Source organism: Pseudopipra pipra, chromosome 2, assembly GCF_036250125.1.
Source record: "Pseudopipra pipra isolate bDixPip1 chromosome 2, bDixPip1.hap1, whole genome shotgun sequence".
NCBI lineage: Eukaryota > Metazoa > Chordata > Aves > Passeriformes > Pipridae > Pseudopipra > Pseudopipra pipra.
In genome coordinates, this window is record NC_087550.1 from 84350872 (window position 1) to 84373453 (window position 22582).

Here is a 22582-nt window from a genome sequence, read left to right on the forward strand (position 1 = left end):
AAAGTATTTCACGTCTTTGTTTCTTAGGTGAAAAGTTCTCCTTAGCTGGTCATAACATTGAAATTTCAGCAATGTTTTAATGCCGACACATGGGTGTTTTGCAGGTCTGGAAGTGGGTGGGAGAACACACTTTTCTGTAATGCACCATGTAGATTATTGATTTCAAACAAATTCGCTTTCCCCAACAACCTGAAAGGAGTAGTGGAGTGGTGGCTGATCGTTTCTTCCAAGTAACAAGTAACAAGAGATAGGACAAGAGCAAGTGGCCATAAATTCTGGTAGGGCAGGTTTTCACTGGATATTAGGAAAAAAATTCTTCACTGAAAGAGTTGCCAGGCATTGGAACAGGCTGTCCAGAGTATTGGTGGAGTCATCCTCCCTGGAGGTATTTAAAAGACATGTAGACATGGAATCTAAGGATATGGTTTAGTGGTGGGCTTATCAATGTTGGGATAACAGTTGGACTTCATGATCTTAAAGGTCTTTTCCAATCTAAATGATTCTATGAATTAAGGATTTATTAAATTAACTAGTTAATTTAGTTAAATTAACTAATTAAAATGGATAAACTTCACTAAGGTGTGAAAGTAGGTAGATACCCATGGCCTGAAGTTTAGCTAATCGAACAGAGCATGAGTAAAATGATAAAATAGTGGACAAAAAAAAGGTGCAAATGAACAGCTGGTCAGTGTGCTGGTGTGGTCAAATGCTGTGTATGACCGCTGCAGTCTACTGTTTCCTTATGAAACCCTATTTTGAACTATTTTCTTCGTTACCTTGCTTTCTATCCTGCATGTGTAACTTGCTAGAGGTAAGTAAGAGAGATTCAAGGTGACGGCTGGTGACCTGGGGGCTAAACACAGGGCTCAGACACAGAGACTGGATGTGAGGAACTTGCAAATGTATGGTGCTTGTAAATGAAGAGAGTGAGAGTGTATGCTCATCTCACTGGCAAACTTCAGCCCTGCTCAGATGGAGAGTAGCAGGAAGACTGTGACATCTGGGCCCCTATTTATGAGACTGCCCGTGATGTTGACGTGATGTTGGTAGAGCCTCCTGTGCTGGTCTTTGTGGCTGGCTGCATCCCTGCTCTATTGTGTCATTGTACATGTTTGTGCCTCGTGTTGGGGAAACACACAGCTCTTCCTGCTGCCTGAATCTACCAGTGGAAGTGTCAGTCTCTGCACCTGTGAGACTGGAATGGGAGAAACCCCATGGTTCTGGAAGAGCACAACATTTAACTTCCCTTAACAAACTTCCCTGCTGATTTTCTCTTGTACTTCTTCAGAATATGGCAAAAAGAAGAGTTATACTCTGTAATAAGTCCCTTACAATTTAAAAATTCATCCAGTAGAATTTTGTATGTATTTCACACATTAAATATAAAAATAGAGAGAACATACCTCTGGATTTGTATCAGGCAGTCCAAAAAAAGCAGGTTTTGGCCCTGGGATTTGTGGAAATGCTGCTTTCCAACAGCCAGTCCTGGAAATCAAAGAGTATTGAATACAAAAGTGAAATAACTGTAATATGACAAAACCATTGCACGCTTTAACTTTAACAAGTTCTTACCTTCCTCTTCTGTTTTAGAAATGAACTGAAAAATATACATAATCTCAGCAGAGAATGAACACATATCAAGAATACACTAATAATTTGGACAGTAAAAGATTCATTCTTGTTTAAAGATTTGCTAGTAGTTAGTTTCTTCTTTGAAAATGAAAAAGAATTTGTCCCACTATTTAAGTCACTACAAACAGTGAAAAGTGGGTGTAAAAATTATAACAAGTTGGGAAAGCAGTATCTTCTCTGAATTACTGTATATTTCTATGCAGAGTCCATCATACCACAGAATATCCTTTTTTCTTCACTTAAGTAGTTTATTTCAAGAGACAGTCTGCTTAGCTTATGTGCTTCCAGACACATTGAGTGTGCTATGACAATTCTAATAAACAGTGCAAAATCTTTCCTGGTAAGTAAAATCAACCTGTGTTTGCAACAAATTCATTAGTTCAAGAAATTAAAAAACCTGTGATATAGGCAGTCTGCATTGCAAATATTCAGAGCAGATGTAATGTTAATATAAATAATTGCATACAATTGCTCTCCTTGCCACATTGACAAAATGTGCCCTGGAAAAAGTTGTGTGGATCAGCTAGGGAGAGACTTTGGGCATTACCATCATAGCACTTGCATTAGGATTACTCATTTGAATCAATTTCTATTACAGTGGGAATGAAAACTAGTTTACCTATACTACAGAGACATCTCTACCTTATTTGTTTAAGAACTTCAGATGTTCCACACGCCCATATAAAATAAAATAAATCCATAAATTAAGTTTACCTTTTGAAGAACAAAATTGCAATGATTGCCATTAATGGTGTTACAAATGCTACAACGAGTAAAATCCACACTGAAGAAGAAATAATTTCCTCATTTCCTGAAGGAGAAACAGTCATAAATTATTATTATTAATAAAGAGGAATAGATCATAGAATCACAGAATAGTTTGGATTGGAAGTGACCTTTAGAGATCATCTAGTTCCAACCTCCCTGCCATGGGCAGGGACACCTTTCACTATAACAAGTTACTTAGAGCCCCATCCTGTCCTTGAGCAGTTCCACAGCTTCTCTGGGCAACCTTCTCCAGTGCCTCATCACCGTCATAGTGAAGAATTTCTTCCTAATATCTAACCTAAATCTACCCTCTTTCAGTTTGAAGCCCCTCCCCCTTGAGCTATTGTTACATGTCCTTGCACAAAGTCCCTTCCCAGCTTTCTTGTAGGCCCTTTGGGTGCTGGAAGGCTGCAACAAGGCCTCCCTGGAGCCTTCTGTTTTCCAGGCTGAACAACCAGAACTCTCTCAGACTGTGAAAGGTGCTCCAGCCCTCTGATCCTTCTTGTGACCATCCTCTAGACTCACTTCAACAAGTTCACATACTTTTTATACTGAGGCTGCCAGAGCTGGATGCAGCAGCACTCCAGATGGGGTCTCATGAGAGCAGAGTAGAGGGGCAGAATCCTCTCCCCCGACCTGCTGGCCACACTGCTTTTGATGCAGCCCAGGATATGACTGGCTTTTTGGATTGCAAGTGCACATTGCTGGCTCACATACGACTTTTCACCCACCAGCATCCCAAAGTCCTTCTCAGCAGAGCTGCTGTCAGTTCCTCCATCCCCCAGTCTGTATTGATACCAGGGGTTGCCCCGACCCAGGTGCAGCACTTTATACTTGGTCTTGTTGAACTTCTTGTTAAACTTGTACTGTGGTGACTTATTGGTGAATATCAGTCTGAAAGGTTTGGCTTGGTATAAAAATGAACGCTGTAATTTAACATATAGCAGAAATGTCTGCTGGGAGGGATTAACATTGAGCCTGTTTGTCCATCCCCTGCAGTAAGCAGGTATGCATTTCAGCTCCGTGTAAATTTTTTATATTATTTCCTATGTTAGAATGTTAAGAGATCTGTTAAGTCTCTTCCTACTCCTCTCTGTAGAGTAGATTGAAGCAAAATGTTAGCCAATCCTTTTATATATATGTGTGTCTGCAGGTGCACAGCAATGTGTGAGGTATACAAGATATCACTGGGGGAAGAGTAGCCCAGGACATGGATTTGTTCTTACCAAACTCAAGAGGTGCACTCCATTCCCCCCAGGCTGGATTCACAAGGCAGGCACTGCCAGCTGTTCTCATTTTCAAGAGATATTTCTTTCTTGTGTTGGACCTTGGAAATGTGTGACTATTTCCCCCTTCCTAAAAACAAAGCAAAACTGAGTTGCTTTTCTTTGTTCCATGCCTAGGTATTGAAAATACGCACTTGCCATTTACCAGTGAAACTCTTAAGAGACTATGAAAGCATTGTATGTTAAAGTAGACTGCTGTTCCAGAGCAAAAAATAAATGTATTCATGTTTATTATGTATATATATATATGCAACTGTGTATCTCAAAAACAACCTGACACTCACTAAACTTTTTACATTTAGAACCTTTTTATCTTTTACACTGTAAAAGTGTATCCTGTGGTTTCTTATGATATAGTTTGATTTATTGATAATTTCCCTGTGCACAAAGACAGAGAAACATCTTGAACTGTGTTCTTTCAATACTACCATTCATGCTACCATTGAGTGATTTGAGGAATAAGCTGTCTGCATTGTACCTCACCTGCCTTGGTCTTTGCATTATGACTTTGCAGGAAAAGCATAACTTTCCTGCCAAACCTGTAAGTAAGTAGAAGACTGCAATACTTAGTGTTATTACAATTTACTGAAACACTCTTGCTCTTGGAGGCTCTCAGCACAGAGATGGGATGTTAAAGCTGCACTGATTAGCAGGAGGTTCAGCATACTTGCAGACACCCTCCACCCAAAGGGCTTTTGTGGTCTATGCTTTTCATAAACAAAATGAAATTCTTAGGAGCTGTTTTCTGTTTTCTCCTCTGTGATGTGTAACTTCAAATTCTGTTCCAAATATTTGAGAGGGAGAGTAGAGAAAATAATGTAAAATAGAAGTTTTTTTGAAAATACTTACAGAAAAACAATAAAGTTCTGCCCTTGAATGTACAACAAATGATGTATATCATGATGATTTAGCAGTTTGACACATTCATGAAATCTATAAATAAGGATCCCATAAAGCATAGGGCACTGAACACATACTGATTTAAAGGCATTTGCATACTATTTACTTTTCACAGTTGACTATGAAACAAATATGTATTACTGATTAATAGAACAAACAGACTCACTTGTTTAAAAGCATATTTGGGCTTTCCTTCAGGATTATCCTGTAAATTTAGAAAAAAAGGAAAAACATTATCATTGCTTATTTTGTGTTTTGATAATAAGTAATTTTTATCTACTGTTCTGTTTTTCTGCATTCTCTTTCTTGTCTACTTGACAATTTGTTCAGAAGAACTAGTTATTAATCCAACATTTAGTGTCTAATATCTAACTAATCCACAATGCCAAGTTTATATAGTAACTACTTCTGCTATGAAAAAATATTTGTTTTCCTTGCCATTGCAGTTGAGATACAAATCTTGTTTCAGATTGGTGATTAAACTCAAACACAAGCAAATCAGACCTGAAAAAAACCTGTAACCTTATTCTTACACACACAAGGAAAAAAAGAAGATAAAAATCTGTGAAATAAACTTTTAAGTTTGCATCTAATTTTTTAATTATACAATAAATGTCACTATATGTAATTGCAAATACTATGTAAATATTGTTTTCTTTTGGATGAAAATATTTGGGAACTGACATGGATTCACAGTTATTTTAGGCTGCCCTCCAACTACATTTTTGACAAGTAGAATAGAATATGCTCATTTTTTCTGAATAGCCATAATAACTAGTGTGTAATGTGGTGACCACACACAACAAATGACTGCAGACTATATAATCTCCATTAGACTACCAGAGTTATGTATTTTTGTAATTATTTTGAAATACTCCATTTTAAAACAAAACTAAATTTATCCAGACTTGTTTTATGAAATAATTGCATGCATGCTCATGTGGCATCTGAACATGAGGCTGTTCAGCTTGGAGATGAGAAGGCTCCAGGGAGACCTTACAGTGCCTTCTAGTACCTAAAGGGTCCCTCAGGAGGGCTGGAGAAGACTTTTCGCAAGGTATGTAGTGATAGCACATGGAGGTTTGGCCTTAAGCTGAAGGACTGTAGGTTTAGATTAGATATTAGGAAGAAAGTATTTACTGTGAGGGTGGTGAGGCACTGGAACAGGTTGCCCAAAGAAGTTGTGGATGCCCCATTCCTGGAAGTTTTCAAGGCCAGGCTGCATGGAGCTCTGAGCAACCTGGTCTAGTGGAAGGTGCCTCTGCCCATGGCAGGGGTTTGGAATTAGATGATATTTAATGTCCCTTCCAACCTAAACTATTCTAAGATTTTATAAGGCAAGCTGCTGTCCATGACAGCTTCTAGTACTTGCAAACAAGCTACCTTATGCACAGGGATCAGTCTAGGTGAAAGTATAACAAAATCCAGTTCCAGAAGGACAATTGGTCTTTTGCAAACTTTAGAAGAGAGACACCACAATTAAAAAAATAGAGAAAATGTGTATGATAGTTAAAAAGAACTCCTACAGGGAATGATGCCACTGATCAACAGACCTGACCTGATGGAGGTCTATTGCTTACCAGGGGCTAGGATCCAGGATGCTGCATAAGGACAGCCAGACTTGTCTGGCTGTTGAACCTCTTACTGCTCTTCTGTGTGGACACCAATGATAGGCCTAGGGGTAATCTGAAAGGTTTCAAGGGTGATTGTAGATCACCGGGGGGATGGTGAAGAGCAGAAAGTCCAGATGGTGTCTTCTCAGTCCTTCCAGTGAGACGAAAAGGCTTGAGCAGAATTCCAGTTATCCAGCAAGTCAACACATGGCTGAGTAACTGGTGTTATAGGCAGGGTTTTGTCTTCTACAACCTTGGGACCCTTTTTGAGAAACAGGGGCTACTGAGCAGGCATGGGATATATTTCACCAAGGGGGGTGATAGTGTCCTTGAAAACAGGCTTGGTAACCTGGTCCTTCTGCTGTGTATAAAGGAGTGCCTTGTATGCATAGAGCTCTGTCTCGAATGATGAACCAGCAAGATAAGTTGTGAGTAGGCAACAGAGCACAGACCAGCACAGATGTTAATGTAGTAGGTCTTTGTTTCAGATTTCCCGATCGAGAAAAGGAAGCAGATTGGACCCTCTTCAGGCAGCTTGAGAAAAATACAGCCATAGGCCTTGGTACTCAAGGGAAAGCATTGCAACTGGCAGAGGTCAGTTTTATCCTGCCACCTGGACCAAACATACAGCCACATGTTTTTTTTTGAACACTTCCAGGCATGGTGAATCCATCACTTCCCTGCTCAAATGCCTGACCACCCTTTCAGTGAAGAAATTTTCCTAATATCCAGTCTAAACCTCCTCTAGTGCAACTTGAGACCATTTCCTCTTGTCCTATTACTTGTTCCTTGGGAGAAGAGATCAACCCCGCTACAACATCTTTACAGGCAGGTGTAGAAGGCATTAAAGTCTTCCTCCTGAGCCTCCTTTTCTCCAGGCTAAACAACCCCAGTTCCCTCAGCTGCTCCTCATAAAACTTGTGATTCAGGCTCTTAACCAGCTTCATTGTCCTACTCTGGACACACATGAATGGTCCGTTTCCGTGTGCAGAAAATCAATCAAGTGTGCCAGGTGAGCATTGCAGGACATGAAGCTTGAGTCTGAGCTCAGAGACAAAAAGGAATTATACAAAAGGTAGAAGAATGGATTTGGGAGAAATACAAAGATATCATCCGCATATATAGAAATAGAGTCAAGAAAGAAAAAGCTCAGCTGGAGTTAAGAGTAGTGAGGAAGGTGAACACAAGAAAGTTTTTTATGAGTTCATTGACATTAAGACAGGTTAAGAAGAAAGCAGGCCTGTTGCTTACAGAGTTGGGGGAAACTAGTTACAAAGGAAGTGGGGGAGGTATTTGGTGACTTTTTAGCTCAGTTCACTGGTGAGGTTTGCCTTTGGGTTTCCCAGATATCCTGATCTATAAAGCCTTAAAAAAAACCCCATACCTGAAGAAGAAACATTTTTTCAGACATGAAAAAATACGATTGAAATTATATTACTCATGGAGTTATCCTTGTTTTGTGTGTGCATTTGCTCCCAATGCAAATAACTTCAATTGTGAAAAATAAAGTTTAAAGGCCGACTGTAGTACAACATTTGTTGGTCATAGTGTATTGTAAAGAAATACAAGTTTAGACCAGGCAGTGGTAAAGCAATAAATTTTGCAGAAGAATTTTTTATGGATAAATCCTCCAAAGACATGATTATAGCTGCATCTTATAGCCTCAAGGGAGCCTATGCTGCTCAGTTGCTGGAGTAATTGTTGGACCTTGACATAATTAATAAAGTGAAAACTGCTACTTATTATTAAAAAAAGCTCAGAAGTTCAGACAAGGTGTGAAATTCAATATTCTTTATAAAATGAATATAAGTCATATTAAAAAGATGTTAAAAAGTGTGTATTGCTTTTTTGCAATTGACTTTTATTCCAGTGCCACATGGAGTTTTCAATAAGGTTTCTTCGTTGCAATAGCCAAGTAATTCAGAGGAATATTGCTGTTTCATTGCAGTTAGTTGGGCTTGCAAGAAAACTTATCATGAAATAGCAAGCTGAATCCAGACTAAGAAATTCCAAATTTCAGAAATCTAGGGAAGGCCTTCAATGAGCCACTAAGTGACCAAATCTGGCAGTAGTTCAGGAAGGTTTTTCCATTGTAGTTACTATCTGCCACCCTGTGGTCTTTTGCCGCAATTATACCACAGTTACAGCTGTTTACATATACTCTAGCAGCGGAACACAGCAAGCTCATTCCTTCCCTATTGTTGCAAAAAGACTTATAAGGTCAAGGTCTTGAATTTCTGTAGCTTATATCATTCCCCCAGTAACCCGTGCTTAATCACACTGCCTTTCTACTTTCTCTCACATTTATTTTCCTTTTATTTAGGATTATGAATCTTCAACAAGTGTGATGCTTATATCTGGGTAAGCTATTTGCATTTCATATATAGAGAAATTCACCTCCATCAACTCAAACTTGTTAAGTGAATGTATATTTCTCTTTTCACTATTTAAAGCCCAGCTCTGCCCTTTCACAGCTATGCAGTTACTACTGGAAAGACTCCAATCCAGGGCAATTCCAACAGGTTTTACTGAAAGAAGTGCTTTTTCTCAGTGTTGTCACAGATAAAGCTGTGATATGTTCAAATCTTGATTAACCAAGTTTCTCCTCTGGGACTGTCTCTGTTACATAGTATATCTCCAGCAATATCTCACTCAAGAGAGCAGGAATAAAAAAAGAATAAAAGGTGACAGTATGGCATAACAGGATCCCTGAGAGGCACAGCCATCAAGGAATATGGTGCTGCATGTGAGGAAGACTGCACCATACAAGAGAAACTGATTTTCTTTTCACCCATGTGTACTGGTAAATGCAAACATGAATTAATGTTAAACATAGGTGAAGAAATTCCTCTTACCTTATACTTTATGTTGATTTCATATTCAAAACACTTGTCTTTGTTAGAGTGACTTATTTGGGGTCGTTGCCATTGAATTATGCAATCATTTTTATTTCCATCACAGTTGACAGTGATATTTGATGGAGGCATGAGCTTTTCTGAAATGACACAACCAAGAATCCAAATAATTAAAATCGCTTGACCCCTTTTTGCTTTGATGAGAGTAAAATTACAAGTAACACCTCTATGAAGAAAGATACTCATTTGTATCTATTTTTCTTAGGACTTGTCAGAAATAGTTGGAAGACCAATGTTTTCTAAATCATGTCCACAGGATCAGAAAAAAAAAAAAAGAAATTAAGCCAGGGAAGATGATATAGGAGCATGCAAAGATACAAACCCCTTTCATTTTCTAGATGAATAAAGTAGAGTACTGTCTTTTTTCTGAAAGAATGTTTATAACTGTGGATGAACTAGCTGCTGCTAACCAGAGTAAGTAAAAAGTAAGACATTCAATACACTTTTTTTCTTTAAACCTCCTCACAACAATGCTTCTGTCACACGATGGTGTTGGTTTCTTGATGTTGTGAACTATACAGTTTACTCCCCCCTTGCAAAAGAAATAGCCATACAAATTTAAGAAAGACACTTCAGTTTAAATAATTTAGGCAACTTTTTCATGTATCTCCCCTAACTTCATAAGCAAAAATATGAGGACCTTTATATTTTGATCATTGCCAAGGACTTGATTATTGGAACAGCAAAAGACAGTCACTCACGGCAGAAAGGGTGACAAAAGGCTGGTGCAGGAAAGCTTAATTTCAGCTAGATTACTACTTCATATCAATCTTTAGGGATAGGCCTGGCCTATTTGTGATGGGCTACTTGGTCAAAGAACAGTCTTGTTTCATCTACTGTGAGTGACATTACATTTTGAAGACAATACCAAAACCAATGTGACATTGCCAATGAGACTTTACCACAGTAGAAGTAATTGCACAGGATACTTTCAAGTAGAGCACTACATGTGAAAGCTCTGTTGTATGTGTATTAATTAATTTAATCAGGGCTATGGTGCCACTCTATGTCAACCCCACTGGCAATGAAAAGCAGAAATCTGTGCTCAGATAAACTTCTAGAAAGTCTCCTCTGTTGAAAAGCATTTGGCCATCACTGAAAGGACATCAGGGGAAAGTACAGTTTTTTGAGTCTTGTGAACCCTCCTTGAGAAAAACCTAAACCCAATAAGGGTAGATTGCTAAAGAATCTGAGGCAGATTGCAGCTGTGGAAATTACTTGCTTAATTTCCCTCATTGCTCTTTTGCTTGGGGAATAGCTTTTCTTGAAGATGCCACAGTCTATTACTTTCACCTCTAGGTGAGACAGGGTTCATGATTCCTTCTCAGGGATAAATACTCTACTCTTCTCATGCCATATTGAAAATAAAGACAAAATAAATTATTTACTTACCAATTTTATACAGTTCAATGTACTCATCATAGAACTGGATCAGGGAGTCTTTGCTAGACCCATTAACCAGGAAGTAAGCTTTTTCAATCTCTATCCTCACATTTTGGAATCTACATCCCACGTTTCTGCCGTTTTCATCTTTAATGTAAAGCTCACATTCCATCTGCCCATCATCTCTGTATAAAGCAAGGTATTTTCATTAAACACGGGTAGTGTGATGTGTTGAATGATAATTCAGGCTCCCCTGACTCAAGCAGACCTACTTACCTTGAGTTCTGCCAGTAGAGAAAATACTGTGTATCTGCTGGAGCACCCCTTCCTGCCTGCCAAGTGCAGTTCATGAGGCAAATGTTATAAATCACACAGGAAAAATTTTCAATGGCTGACCCATTCATGCCTGCAAATAGAGGAATATCTGTGGTGAAGAAAACTAATGTGATTCCTCCAATCTGGAGGATCATGGCACATGCTTAGCTGTGTTAGACACCTGCAAGTCCAGTTAGTTATTACTTGGGTTAGGAATGACATATGTCATTCTGGGTACTAACACCAAAGGATATTTTCACTGACAGATTCAATGAAGAATTTTTTATGGATAAATCCTCCAAAGATATGATTATAGATGCAACAAAAAAATTTGTGTGCTGATTTGTAAAGCTGGTGATCTCAGGAGCACTGCATAAACCTAACAGACGTACATTTGGTGGATACTATATTAAGGTCTAAAGATTGGTTATCTGTCTGCTGTATACAAAGTTTAGGATTAATAGATGTCAGGCAGGTGGGTAAACAGCTGCAAAAAGAAAACATCAAAATGGGTTACATCAGTATCATTCAACTCAAGTTACCCAGTATATAAATTTGCTGAGGGTATTAGTTCTTTGCTTTCGAGGATACAGATTAGATACAAGGAAGAAAACCTTCACTGTGAGGGCAGTGAGACACTGGAACAGGTTGCCCAGAGAACTTGTTGCACCATCCTTGGGAGTGTTCAAGGCCAGGTTGGTTGGGGCATTGAGCAACCTGATCTAGTGGAAGGTGTCTCTGCCCATGGTGGGATTGGAACTAGATGATCTTCAAGGTCCTTTCCAACCCAAATCATTCCGTGATCATAATTCTATGATCTAGGAGCACTGTCTAACTTCTACAAATCCAGTATCAAATCCAGTAAAAAAATAAAAATTGTGTCTAGGACCTTTCTTAACAGGCAGCAGGTACTTTATTTGCAAAAAAACCCCCTCCATTCAACTTCGCTCTATATACTCCTCTGACACCTTGTTATATATTTGCCTAGGATATCCTCTCCAGTCCCGGACTTCCTAAAGTCTCAGTGAATACCTCAGCAAACAGAACAGTTGGCAAGAAAAAGGTAGACCTACCTTCTATTTCAAAATGCCTTTATTTCATTTATCTTTCTGTCATAGTCTTCAGGTTCAGAGAAGATGGAAAGACTGTATTTTAAAGGGCTGTATAGCTACAAAAAGGGCTGTCTCCCTCCCTTGTGTTTGGGGAACTGTTTTAGCATCGGAAGTGTTGCAAAATACAATGTTCATCACTTCCCTCCTGATTCATAGCAAATTTACGTAAATGCTTAACTCATGATTGCATATAACACTAACAAGCAGTTAGCTTGTTAAATTTCTCTTTCTGTTTTACAGAGTATGCTGCTGCTTGGGAATCCAGCAAGCACATAAAAATATTTTCTTTTATGTGTATTTCTCTCTAGCTTTAAGCAATACTGAGAAGTACAAAGCATCTCTCGATATAAGACATCTCTGGGGGATGGGGGGTGGGGGATGGGGGTTCCCCATGGAGAGCACCAGGACAAGGCCTGGCAGCCCCAGCCCATCCCACCCCCAATCCAGATCAAGGGGACCCAGGGCAGCCCCAACCCCGGCAATCAGGCACCTCCTTTGGGACTGGGGTGGGTCATGGGCCTGCAGGTGTGCCTGGCTGGGTGGGGCAGGGCTGTGAGGAGCTGGAGACTGTCCTTCTGTGGTGTTGCTGATGGACTGGAGGGTCTGAGAAGGCGTCCTGGGCTCTGAGCAGGGAAGATCCGGAGGACCGGGTAGCAATAGTCAGGTCTGTGGGGGCACTCAGGAAGATGACAATGCAAATTACAAAAGTTCTTTAAGTGGAAAAAGAGGATTTCAAATCTTGGGTATGAATTTGTGCTGGTTAAACCTTGACAGAAATCTTCAAATAATATATATCACTATCAAAAACTGTGATGCGGGTTTGCCCTCAGTCCATTTCTCCAAGTATGAAAAAAGCCAAACCACAAACCACTAAAACAGACAGAAATTGCAGGTATTAAGCATCCAAATGCAAATAGCTACTCAAGGCCCTGATGCTGAGCGTTTGTTACCTTCTCATGTCAAAGCTGTGCATCTTCTAAAGAAGAAGGTTATTATAAACAGTATAAAATGTCAAAAGTTCCCTTATACCTCAAAAGGCTTTGCTTCACAGAAGGCAATGTAATTTGCTAAATATGGAGATTTATAATCCATGTAATTTTATTTCTTCACATGTTGAAATTGAAGCATCACTAGAAAACATGACATTTTCAAACAGCAAGGTATGTCAAGATTTTCCTCTTAAAAACAGGCAGATCCGTTCTGCTCGGAGTTAAAAATATAGGAGAGGGAACAACCCATGTACTTCTCTACCACTCCCATTTCTTGGCTACTATATTTGGAAAAATTCACCTGCTGCCCAGCACCCTTTCAGGATGCTCCAGGAATTGCTTTTTTTAAAAAATCCCCCAGTCATTCCTATCCCACTGAACATATAGTTCATATATGTCAGCTATTCATACCTAACTGAGATAGAGATATTTCCAAGAGAGGAAGCTAAAGATAGTGCAGTGCTGACTTTCCTTGGGGACAAAAAGGCCTGCTTTCTAGAGACCCAGAAATGAGTCTGATGACTATTTCTACTTCCTTGATTCCAACTAGAGTGTGGATTGATGACTGAAGAGCTGTAAGTGGGCAGTTGTTTTCCAGGTTCGTTCTCTTACATTAATTGTAAATATTAATTATACTGAGTTGTCACTGAAACCAGCCAACACCATATAGTGGATATCTGACCTGCTTTCTTCTCCACAACTCATATATTATGAAGGGAACAAGTGTAGCAAAGCAAGCTGTGGTGGGTTCTTGGGGCTGAGTTTTGGTAGCGGGGCAGGGGGCTACAGGAGTGGCTTTTGTTAGAAGTTGCTAGAAACTTTCCCTGTTCAGTGGAGCAATTGCCAGCCAGCTCTGGGATGTGCTTCTTGCCACTGGCAAAGGCCAAGACAATCAAGAGTGATAGTAACACCTCTGTGATAACATATTTAAGAACAGAAAGTTGCACAGAAAGAATTCCAGTCAGGGAAGAGCAGAGTGAGAACATGGGAATAATAAAGTAGACACCAAGGTCAGTGCAGAAGGAGGGGCAGGCGGTGCTCCAGGCACTGCAGCTGAGGCCCCTGCAGCCCGTGGTGCAGACCATGGTGGAGCAGCTGTGCCCCTGCAGCCCATGGAGGACCATCAGGGTGCAGAGACCCACCTGCAGCCCATGGAGGAGCCCATGCTGGAGCAGGTGGATGCATGAAGGAGGCTGTGACGCTGTGGGCTGTGCCCAGGATAGAGCAGGGTCCTGCCAGAGACCTGCAGCCCATGAAGAAGGTTTTTCTCACGTTGGAGCAGGTTTTTCTCAGGTAGGACTTGCAGCCCCTGTGAGGGACCCATGCGGGTACAGCTCATTCGTGAAGGACTGCACCCCAGAAACAACAACTGACTGTAACCCCCATTCCTTATCCCCCTGCACCGCTGGGGGGGAGGAGGGAGAACATGCAAGGAAGAAGGGGTGGGGGGAAGGTGTTTTTAAGATTGTTTTATTTCTCACTCTTTGGCTTTTATCCTATTAGTAATAAATTTAATTAATATCCCCACTTTGATTCTGTTTTGCCCATGAAGGTAATCAATCACTGACCTCTCCCAGCTCTTATGTCAAGTCATGAATCCTTTGCTGGTTTTTTTTTTCTGTCTCCTCTGTCTAGTTGCAGAGGGGAGCGAGAGAGTGGCTTTAGTGGGTACCTGGCATCTGTCCAGGTTCAACCCACTGCACAAGTCTATTCATATTAGAAACTTTTTGACTTCAAAACTATTTTCTATCAAAAAAAAAAAAAAGGGGAAAAAGTACCTGCTCACATGCAGTACTAAAAGAGCAAGGAATGGGCTAATAGAGCCAGGCATGAATCAAAAATCAATCTGTTAAATGACACCGTATGATTGTGTTTGTGCATTTGATCATGTCTGTTAATGACTATTTTGTTGATTGAGGAGATGAACAACTCACTTTGAACATCCAGAACTTAAAAAACTCCAGTCATCCATAGAGATGAGAGAATCATGAGAGAATCAACAGAGCCTGACCTGGTGTTTTGTGGTTTCAGAGGTAAAAGTCTAAGGCAATGGTGGCTTTATAAGGACCAATTCATTGACATTCACTCTCTTCGTGTGCTAGTAGAGAATAAAAATGTGACAAAGTTTTTCTGAAGCACAGTTATGAAGCTAAGAGTGGGAATTAAGAGCAAATAGATGGATATTCTACCAAAAAGTAGATTTAGTCAAAGAAGCAACTCTTTTTGGTAAGAATCACTATGACTATCCCTATCACATTATAGATGTCAACAGAAAAAGCAATTGAAAGCTAAGACATCAGGTCTGGGCCTATGACAGTAATTCAGAGAAAAAAGCAGTCCATTGTCCAATGTTTCAATGTACTTGCAGATTAAAGAAATTCCATGCTTATCCATGTGGGTATTTTTTGAACACTTACTGTGCTGTAAAGACAGAAGAAAGGACTTATGATCACAAGGAATGAAAAACCCTACAGTGTGCTGTGGTCTTCTCTTTGGAAGAAAGCACTCAATTTTGTGTGGTGGTAACGTTGCATTTTGTGTGCTCTCTCAGATTTTATATCTCTGCAACAAAATGAAGAAGACTGGGTTTTAAGGATTTGGGTACTTTGTTTTTAAACTGGAATATACTGCAGTAGAACAATCCAAACAGCCCATAAAAAAAGACAGTGGTATTACTGCAGAAAAGGGAACTGTTCTATTTAGGGGATTTCTTTGCTTGTCTATATTTAAGGCAAGTCTTTAACTGCAGCTTCCAAAAATGCAAACAAATTAAAAAAAAATTAAAAATTCCCAAGCAAAGCTGGTGTTACTGCTGGTGTTACCAAAGTCTGTTATCTTTCAGAGGCCAGAAAACTAGTGTTGAGTTGCCTCTCTATGATCCAGGAGCTGGAAGTGAAATGAGAAGAGAAAGAAGAAGACAGAGGAGAAACCTAGGTGGAGACACTAGGGCTGTTTACAGACTTTTGGCCCTACTGGGAGTAAAATCACTGCAGGAGCAGAATTAAACTCAACCTTTCTTAAAAGTCACAAAAGCTTGAAGAATAATTTATTGCTCCAACAACAGTAGGAGTGTTCAAAAGAACTGCCAGGTATTTTGTTATGCTGGTTACAGCTTTTGTGTGTGTCACAAAAACACAAATGGTAGACAAGAGCTTCAGTTTAGTCCTTGCAGCAAGAACTTTCTAGTTTTTAGCAAATGTTTTTCTCCACAGAACAGAGGAATAGCTATAGGAGGCCAGAGAAAAAGGACTTCTATGTGGGTGAACATTCAAGCCACTTGATTAAAAAGTTGTAAAATCTGACCGTCTTTCCCACAGATTTTCATATTGGGTCTTTGACCAGGGATGGGAAAATGACACCTTAGTCCCACACCTACTCCCACCTGCACTGTTTCATGGATATGATTTATGGTTTTCTCATCAGGGTGCTGGTAGTGAACAAGTTTTCTTAATGGCTTTGCAGTCTCTGCAGCTTTCATAGTGAAAGCAGTGGGGATCTAAGGCGTGCACCAATGGCCATGATCAACACTGAGTGAAGTAGGATGGAGAGGATCCAGTAGACTATATCTGTTTAATTGCCCTTAGATTAAAGTAAGCTTTGGCCTTAGTTGTCCACTTCTGATGCAGGTGCTTTTATCTTTTGGCAGTTAGAGCTTAAGTAGAAGGATCCTCCTCTGATTCTTCTTCCAAAGGATATTCAAAAGAAATTTTTATTGAAAACTTATTTAGAAACACAGAACCATAGAAAAATTTAGTTTCGAAGATGATCCCTTGAAGGTAATCTTGTCTAGTGGAATTTTATCACCCTGAGAGGACTTTATTTACTGTGAGAGTATTTCAGTTACTTGAGATGACTTTAACCATCCTGAGACTTGATGGAATTGAGAATCTGAGGGTATTGTCCAGCTTCTTGACCTCTGGCAGACTTGGTGCTGTGACCACTTCCCTCGGGAGCCTGTTCCATTGCCCAACCTCCCTCTGGGTGAAGAACCTTTTCCTAAAACCTAACCTAAACCTCCCCTGACACAGCTTCATGCAGTTCCTTGGGTCCTATCACTGGTCGCCACAGAGAAGAGGTCAGTGCCTGTCTATTTCCCCTCACGAGGAAGTCGTAACTGCAATGAGGTCTCCCCCCCTTCTCCAGGCTGAACAGACCAAGTGACCTCAGCTGCTCCCAGTATGGCTTCCCCTCTAAGCCCTTCTACATCTCAATAGACCTCCATTGGGTTCTTTATGTCTTTTTACTATTGTGGTGCCCCAAGCTACACCAAGGTGAGGCCACATCAGTGCAGAGCAGAGCGGGACAATCCCCTCCCTCGACCGGCTGGCGATGCTTTGCCTGATGCCCCCCAGGACACAGTTGGCCCTCCTGGCTACCAGGGCGCTGCTGACTCATATGCAACTTTATTCAAATGGAAGGTCAAAATTGATGGGTTTTTCTCACATCTCCTTATTAATTGGAGGATTCAGGATGTGATGCTTCTATTTCATCCAGGTGTTATAAACCCACTCAACAAGCCTGTACTATTTGCAGCTAGCAAGTAGCAGGCTTCTGCTGGAGAGTTTGAAAGTTCCATTTCCAACATTTCCCACTCCACACATATACACATAATTGTCTGCTACCTGTTAGAAATCACATATTAAGTAATTTTTTCATCTAACACAGGTATGAAGGGATTAAGAATGGAAGGAAATTTTTGGTTTTATAAATGTCAGTGAGCAACATGCTGTGCTGAGGGATGTAGCAACACAGATTAAAGGCAACAAGTAGACTTAGAAAACTGTATCATGAGCTCTTTAATAATACCATTTTGTATGAGCAAATGATCTTTCTTAAGAGGTTTAATCTTGGCTAGTTTTCAGTAAGTTTTCATACAGCTGACAAATTTTTATTTCTGATCACAGTATCAATACAGCTGTACCTTTTTCAAGACACTGAACCCCTGGAGATCCTGAATAAACCCCTTAAGTTTTGTTGTTCTTCTTTTGAATGGTGTTGGAAAACAGTATAACTTCCAAGGCAGTACTGAAATATTTTTGCTGAAACACTGCAGTATTTATCATAAGAAGAAACAGAAGTAGTCCAAAACCTCAAAATGTTTATGGAAAATGCAATCAAATACAAAGAGGCTTTTAAAGACAGGCTCTTGGGGAATTGTCTCTACAGGCAATGCTATTCTCACTGCTTGCAAGAGTAAGAGAGTATGAAAAGCCTGTTAACTTCTGCCAACGAGATATATGTGCTTGAAAAATATCAAGTTGCTTGTTTCACTTGCATTCCATTACATCACTTCTTCAATCTCTATTATTTCTTCAGTTTCATGGTTTATTAACAGATTCTCATATTCTACCTATTAAAGGAAGAATAAAACATTTCATTAATGTTTCAGGCATGAGATTAGCCACAAAGTCATGATTTATGAATCTCCTGTCATTCAAAGAGTTGTTATTATATAAAAGCTGTAGTAGGACTCTGTCAATGAGAACACCGAAATAGACACGTCTAGATCTTCTCTCCATGTTGAGCTCACCAAAGAGGAACAAAAGACTTTTCAACTCTGTATTGGTTTTGTATTTTTTGTGGCCAGGTTTTGGTAGCAGGGAGTCTACAGGGGTGGCTTCTGTGAGAAGCTGCTAGAAGCTCCCCCCCATGTCCAGTAGAGCCAATGCCAGCTGGCTCCCAAATGGACCCACTGCTGCCCAAGGCCAAGACACAAAAGAAGAGCAGAATGAGAACATGTGAACAACAATGCAGACACCAAGGTCAGTAGAGAAGGAGGGGGAGGAGGTGCTCCAGGTACTGGAGCTGAGGGTCCCCTGCAGCCCGTGGTGCAGACCAGGGCTGTCCCCCTGCAGCCCATGGAGGACCACGGGGGTGCAGAGATCCACCTGCAGCCCATGGAGGAGACCCACACCATAGCAGGTGGATGCCTGAAGGAGGCTGTAACCCCGTGGGAGGCCCGTGCTGGAGCAGGGTTCTGGTAGGGACCTGCTGACCTGTGGGGAGAGGAACCCACACTGGAGTAGGTTTTCCTGGCAGGACTTGTGGCCCTGTGGGGGGACCCACACTGGAGTAGCCTGTGCCTGAAGGACTGTACCCTGTGGAAAAGTGACCCACGTTGCAGCTGTTTGTGAAGAACTGTTGCTCCTGGGATGGACTTGTGTTGGAGAAAATAGTGAATGACTGTCTCCTGTGGGAGGGACCCCACGCTGGAGCAGGGGAATGACTCCTCTCCCTGAGCAGCGGCAGGAACACCCTGTGATGAACTGACCATAACCCCCATTACCCATCTCTCTGCACCACTGTGGGGGGATGAGGTTGAAATTGGGAAGGAGGTAGGGGCAGGGGAAAGGACTTTTTAAGATTTATTTTACTTCTCATTCTCCAGCTCTGATTCTGTTAGTAATAAATTTAATTAATATCCCCTCTTTGGGTCTGTTTTGCCTGTGATGGTAATCAGTGAGTGATCTCTCCTGGTCCTTCTCTGAACTCATGAACCCTATATTACATTTTCTCTCCTCTGTCCAGTTACAGAGGGAAGTGAGAGAGTGGCTTTGGTAGGTACCTGGCGTCCAGCCAGCGTCAACCCACTACAAACGCAAAAGACAGAAAACTCCTATTTTAAAACATAGAAGACTTAACACAATGAAGGAAAAGGACTTAAAAGGATTTATAAAGGCTCACCAGTACTTCAGTGTGTCCCTGTGGACAAATTTGAGTTTCCAGACCTGCCTGTAGCCAACTTAAAACAAACTGGAACATGCTGTCTAGATGGGCAGTTCCTGCAATGTTTGTGTATTTGTTCCTTCTCACTAGTCCTTTCAGCTTTCCACCTAAGTAAGCACCTCTGAACTCTCTGTTCTACTTTCTTGCTTACCATACAGTAGAAACTTTTCCTCCTCTGGCATCATTACCAAATACTAACATGGGGTTCAACACCTTCTACGGCAAAATGATTGTAGAATTCTTTGTCCCTTCTTTCCCTGTCTGATTCTGCATTATTATTGCACTGAGAAGCTTAGGGTCAGCACGATTTAAGTGATAGCTTATGGCTTATAGGGAGGGCAGGGTGAAACTCTGTATTTTCTCCAATGCTCCATGTAGACGAATGACAATTTTTTCATAATGGAAAAGGTAAAACAGAATATTTATTTGCATATGGACCTTCTCTTCCCATACCACAGGAACAAGAAGAAGAAAGAAAAATGATTCTTGCTTGTGTGCATCTCTCTGACACTTAGGTCATACCTTCAAGACTGAACTTGACCTCAGTTTTTAAGTTTCAGACAAATGGAAAGAAAATGTACCTGGAAATCCACTGGACAGGCCTCATGGAATGGGTCTCTTGGCTGTGGTACTGTAGCAGATGTTTTTTTCAAATAAACCCTTCTGCAGTGACATAAAGTGTTGGTAAAGAAAAGACTTAGTGTGCAAACATATGAACACATACTCTATAATAATGCTCCCGAGGTATTATTTTATTCCTCTAAGACAAAAGTAGTATTCTTCTAAATCAAAAGTAGCTAAATGTTATGTAGGCTGAATACAATGTTATAATTTCATTGTTCGGAATTTGGATGACAATAATTTATTTTATGACTTACTAAATCCTCATAAGAAGTTGGGTTTTTAAGTATATGGAAGGGTTATACATCAAAACATGAAAACAATTTCATGGACCACACATCTACATTGGAGGGTCTGATGTCAGGAAAGTGACACCAAGGTAAAGCTTTGTCCTAGTATTGGAAAGCATTGTCTTATATGAAACAAGTCGATAAGAATGTTGGGAATCAGAAATATAAAACCCACTTGAGGAACATCCAACAGGTCATGATTCCTAGTGTAGTTCAGTGTTGATTTCCCCCCCCCCCCCTCATTTCCTTTAAAAAGTAGCCAGAAATTTTCCACTGGAGGAAAAGGTGTTATTTTAACTTCAGAATAAAAATTTTGTGCAAGAAATGAGGCTTACACTGTGCAGAGAAAAAGTGCAAGACTTGCTGCCAGCCCCGGTATCAGAAATAAAGTATATGATGAAGTAGATGTAAATTGTTGTTTTCCTGAAAGTCAAACAATCATCAAAGTGTTGGTTAGCATCACAGGACAGGAATGATTGCGCAGCTATTTGCAATCTGCTTTGCAGGAGTCAAGCACTGTATGAAGTGATGACTTTAGCACCTCATTGCTCTGTAGTATGTGAAGGAATAGGATGGTTAACAGTATGTGGACTATCTGCAGTAACATGAGACCTGAGGAGCTGAGCCCTACAGAGTATTGAAAAGTCCAAGAGATGGAAGAAGAAGTGACAACAGACCTCAAAAAGATCTGCTTTATTCACTAAGCCCTTGCAAGAAGCACCGTCACACCAGAATGCTTGGAAAACTCCCTCATATTAAGAGACATGCCAGTTCTCCACCTCTCTTTGTTCTAGCAAATTAATGGGCAATTATCACTGTGCTTCCATCCGTAAGGATGAAGTAATAAATGAGGCAGACAAGGATTAAATGAACTTGGTCAAGGAAGTGATTTTCATTCTTACCAAACTCCACAGGTGTACTCCACTCTCCCCAACTTGGGCTCACTAAACAAATGCCTGTGTCAGTTGCTCTGATTTTGACGCTGTACCTTTTTTCTGCGCGGAAGTTCTCGTATAGGTAGGAGTGCTACAATGCAAAACAACTAGACTGAGAATTTTTTATTATTTTTTTTTATTATTATGAGAAAATTTCACTTATGTCTCTGTGGACAGACTAGAGTGAAATAACAAATAGAAAAACATCCCTTAATAAGTTAGATTGTTTCATCCTAATTCCTTTTGTTTAAACATTTTTGTTATTGATAATATGAACATGAAATTTGCTATGTGCTTCCCTGGATCCCTAGGCTATGCTAAACAATAGGACTTTAGGGGAAAAATTTTTTAGAGATCTGACATTCCCTTACTGTGGATGTTTTTGAAACTGAAGTAGAGTTTGACATCCAGATTATACAGATGTGAAAACCTGGTTTTTTTTAAGTCCATCTATATACTGGCTTAATCTTTCAGGTGATATTTTTTTGCCTCTTCCATCTCAATCCCTTCCAGATACCATTAATAAAGAAGAAATTCGCCACATTTTGTGTATCTGTTACACAGAATCACGATCCATATTTCTACATATATATATGAATATTCTAGGAAGTACAAAAGAATGTAAAATAGAAGATTTTGTGAAGTAATATCAAGTTCCACATTTGCAGGTGTTTTTGTACCATGTTTTATAAACAATAGTTTAAAATTTTGGATTTAGAAAACTTATCAATAAAGAACATATGTAGTACATTGAAACTGATAATGTGAAACCAAACCAATTTGTTTGGAGGATTCTGTAATACAGAAGAAATTTCAATAAAGAATAAATGTTAGATTAATATAGACTTACTGTTTGAGATGTGGTGTTGAAGTTTTTCTCAGGATCAGCCTAGCAACAAGAGAAAAGTTTAATTTTTAAGATTATTTATTTTGCTACCGTATAATAACGAGCCCTCTCTCATGAATGTTTGATTTTCATGAAAAAAACTTGTATCTAATATCTTAAATGCCTTCTTTTACAGACTGCAAAGTTAAGCTATTCTTCCTCTAAATGATTTTTCCTCACCACAGTTGCTTTGAAATATTGTACCTCTTAA

At 40.0% G+C, this 22582-nt stretch overlaps 1 protein-coding gene across 1 annotated transcript in view; it reads right to left on the reverse strand.

Moving 5' to 3' along the window:
- Positions 1-22582, reverse strand: part of LOC135409971 (granulocyte-macrophage colony-stimulating factor receptor subunit alpha-like) — a 31214-nt gene that overhangs the window by 1438 nt on the left and 7194 nt on the right. The window contains exons 5-13 of the mRNA XM_064646183.1: positions 22336-22374; positions 21453-21576; positions 10774-10903; positions 10507-10682; positions 9055-9194; positions 4753-4791; positions 3627-3756; positions 2347-2443; positions 1404-1485 (exon numbers count right to left, since the gene is read on the reverse strand). Of these exons, the coding sequence (XP_064502253.1) occupies positions 1404-1485; positions 2347-2443; positions 3627-3756; positions 4753-4791; positions 9055-9194; positions 10507-10682; positions 10774-10903; positions 21453-21576; positions 22336-22374 (957 nt within the window). The remainder of the gene's footprint in view (positions 1-1403; positions 1486-2346; positions 2444-3626; positions 3757-4752; positions 4792-9054; positions 9195-10506; positions 10683-10773; positions 10904-21452; positions 21577-22335; positions 22375-22582) is intronic.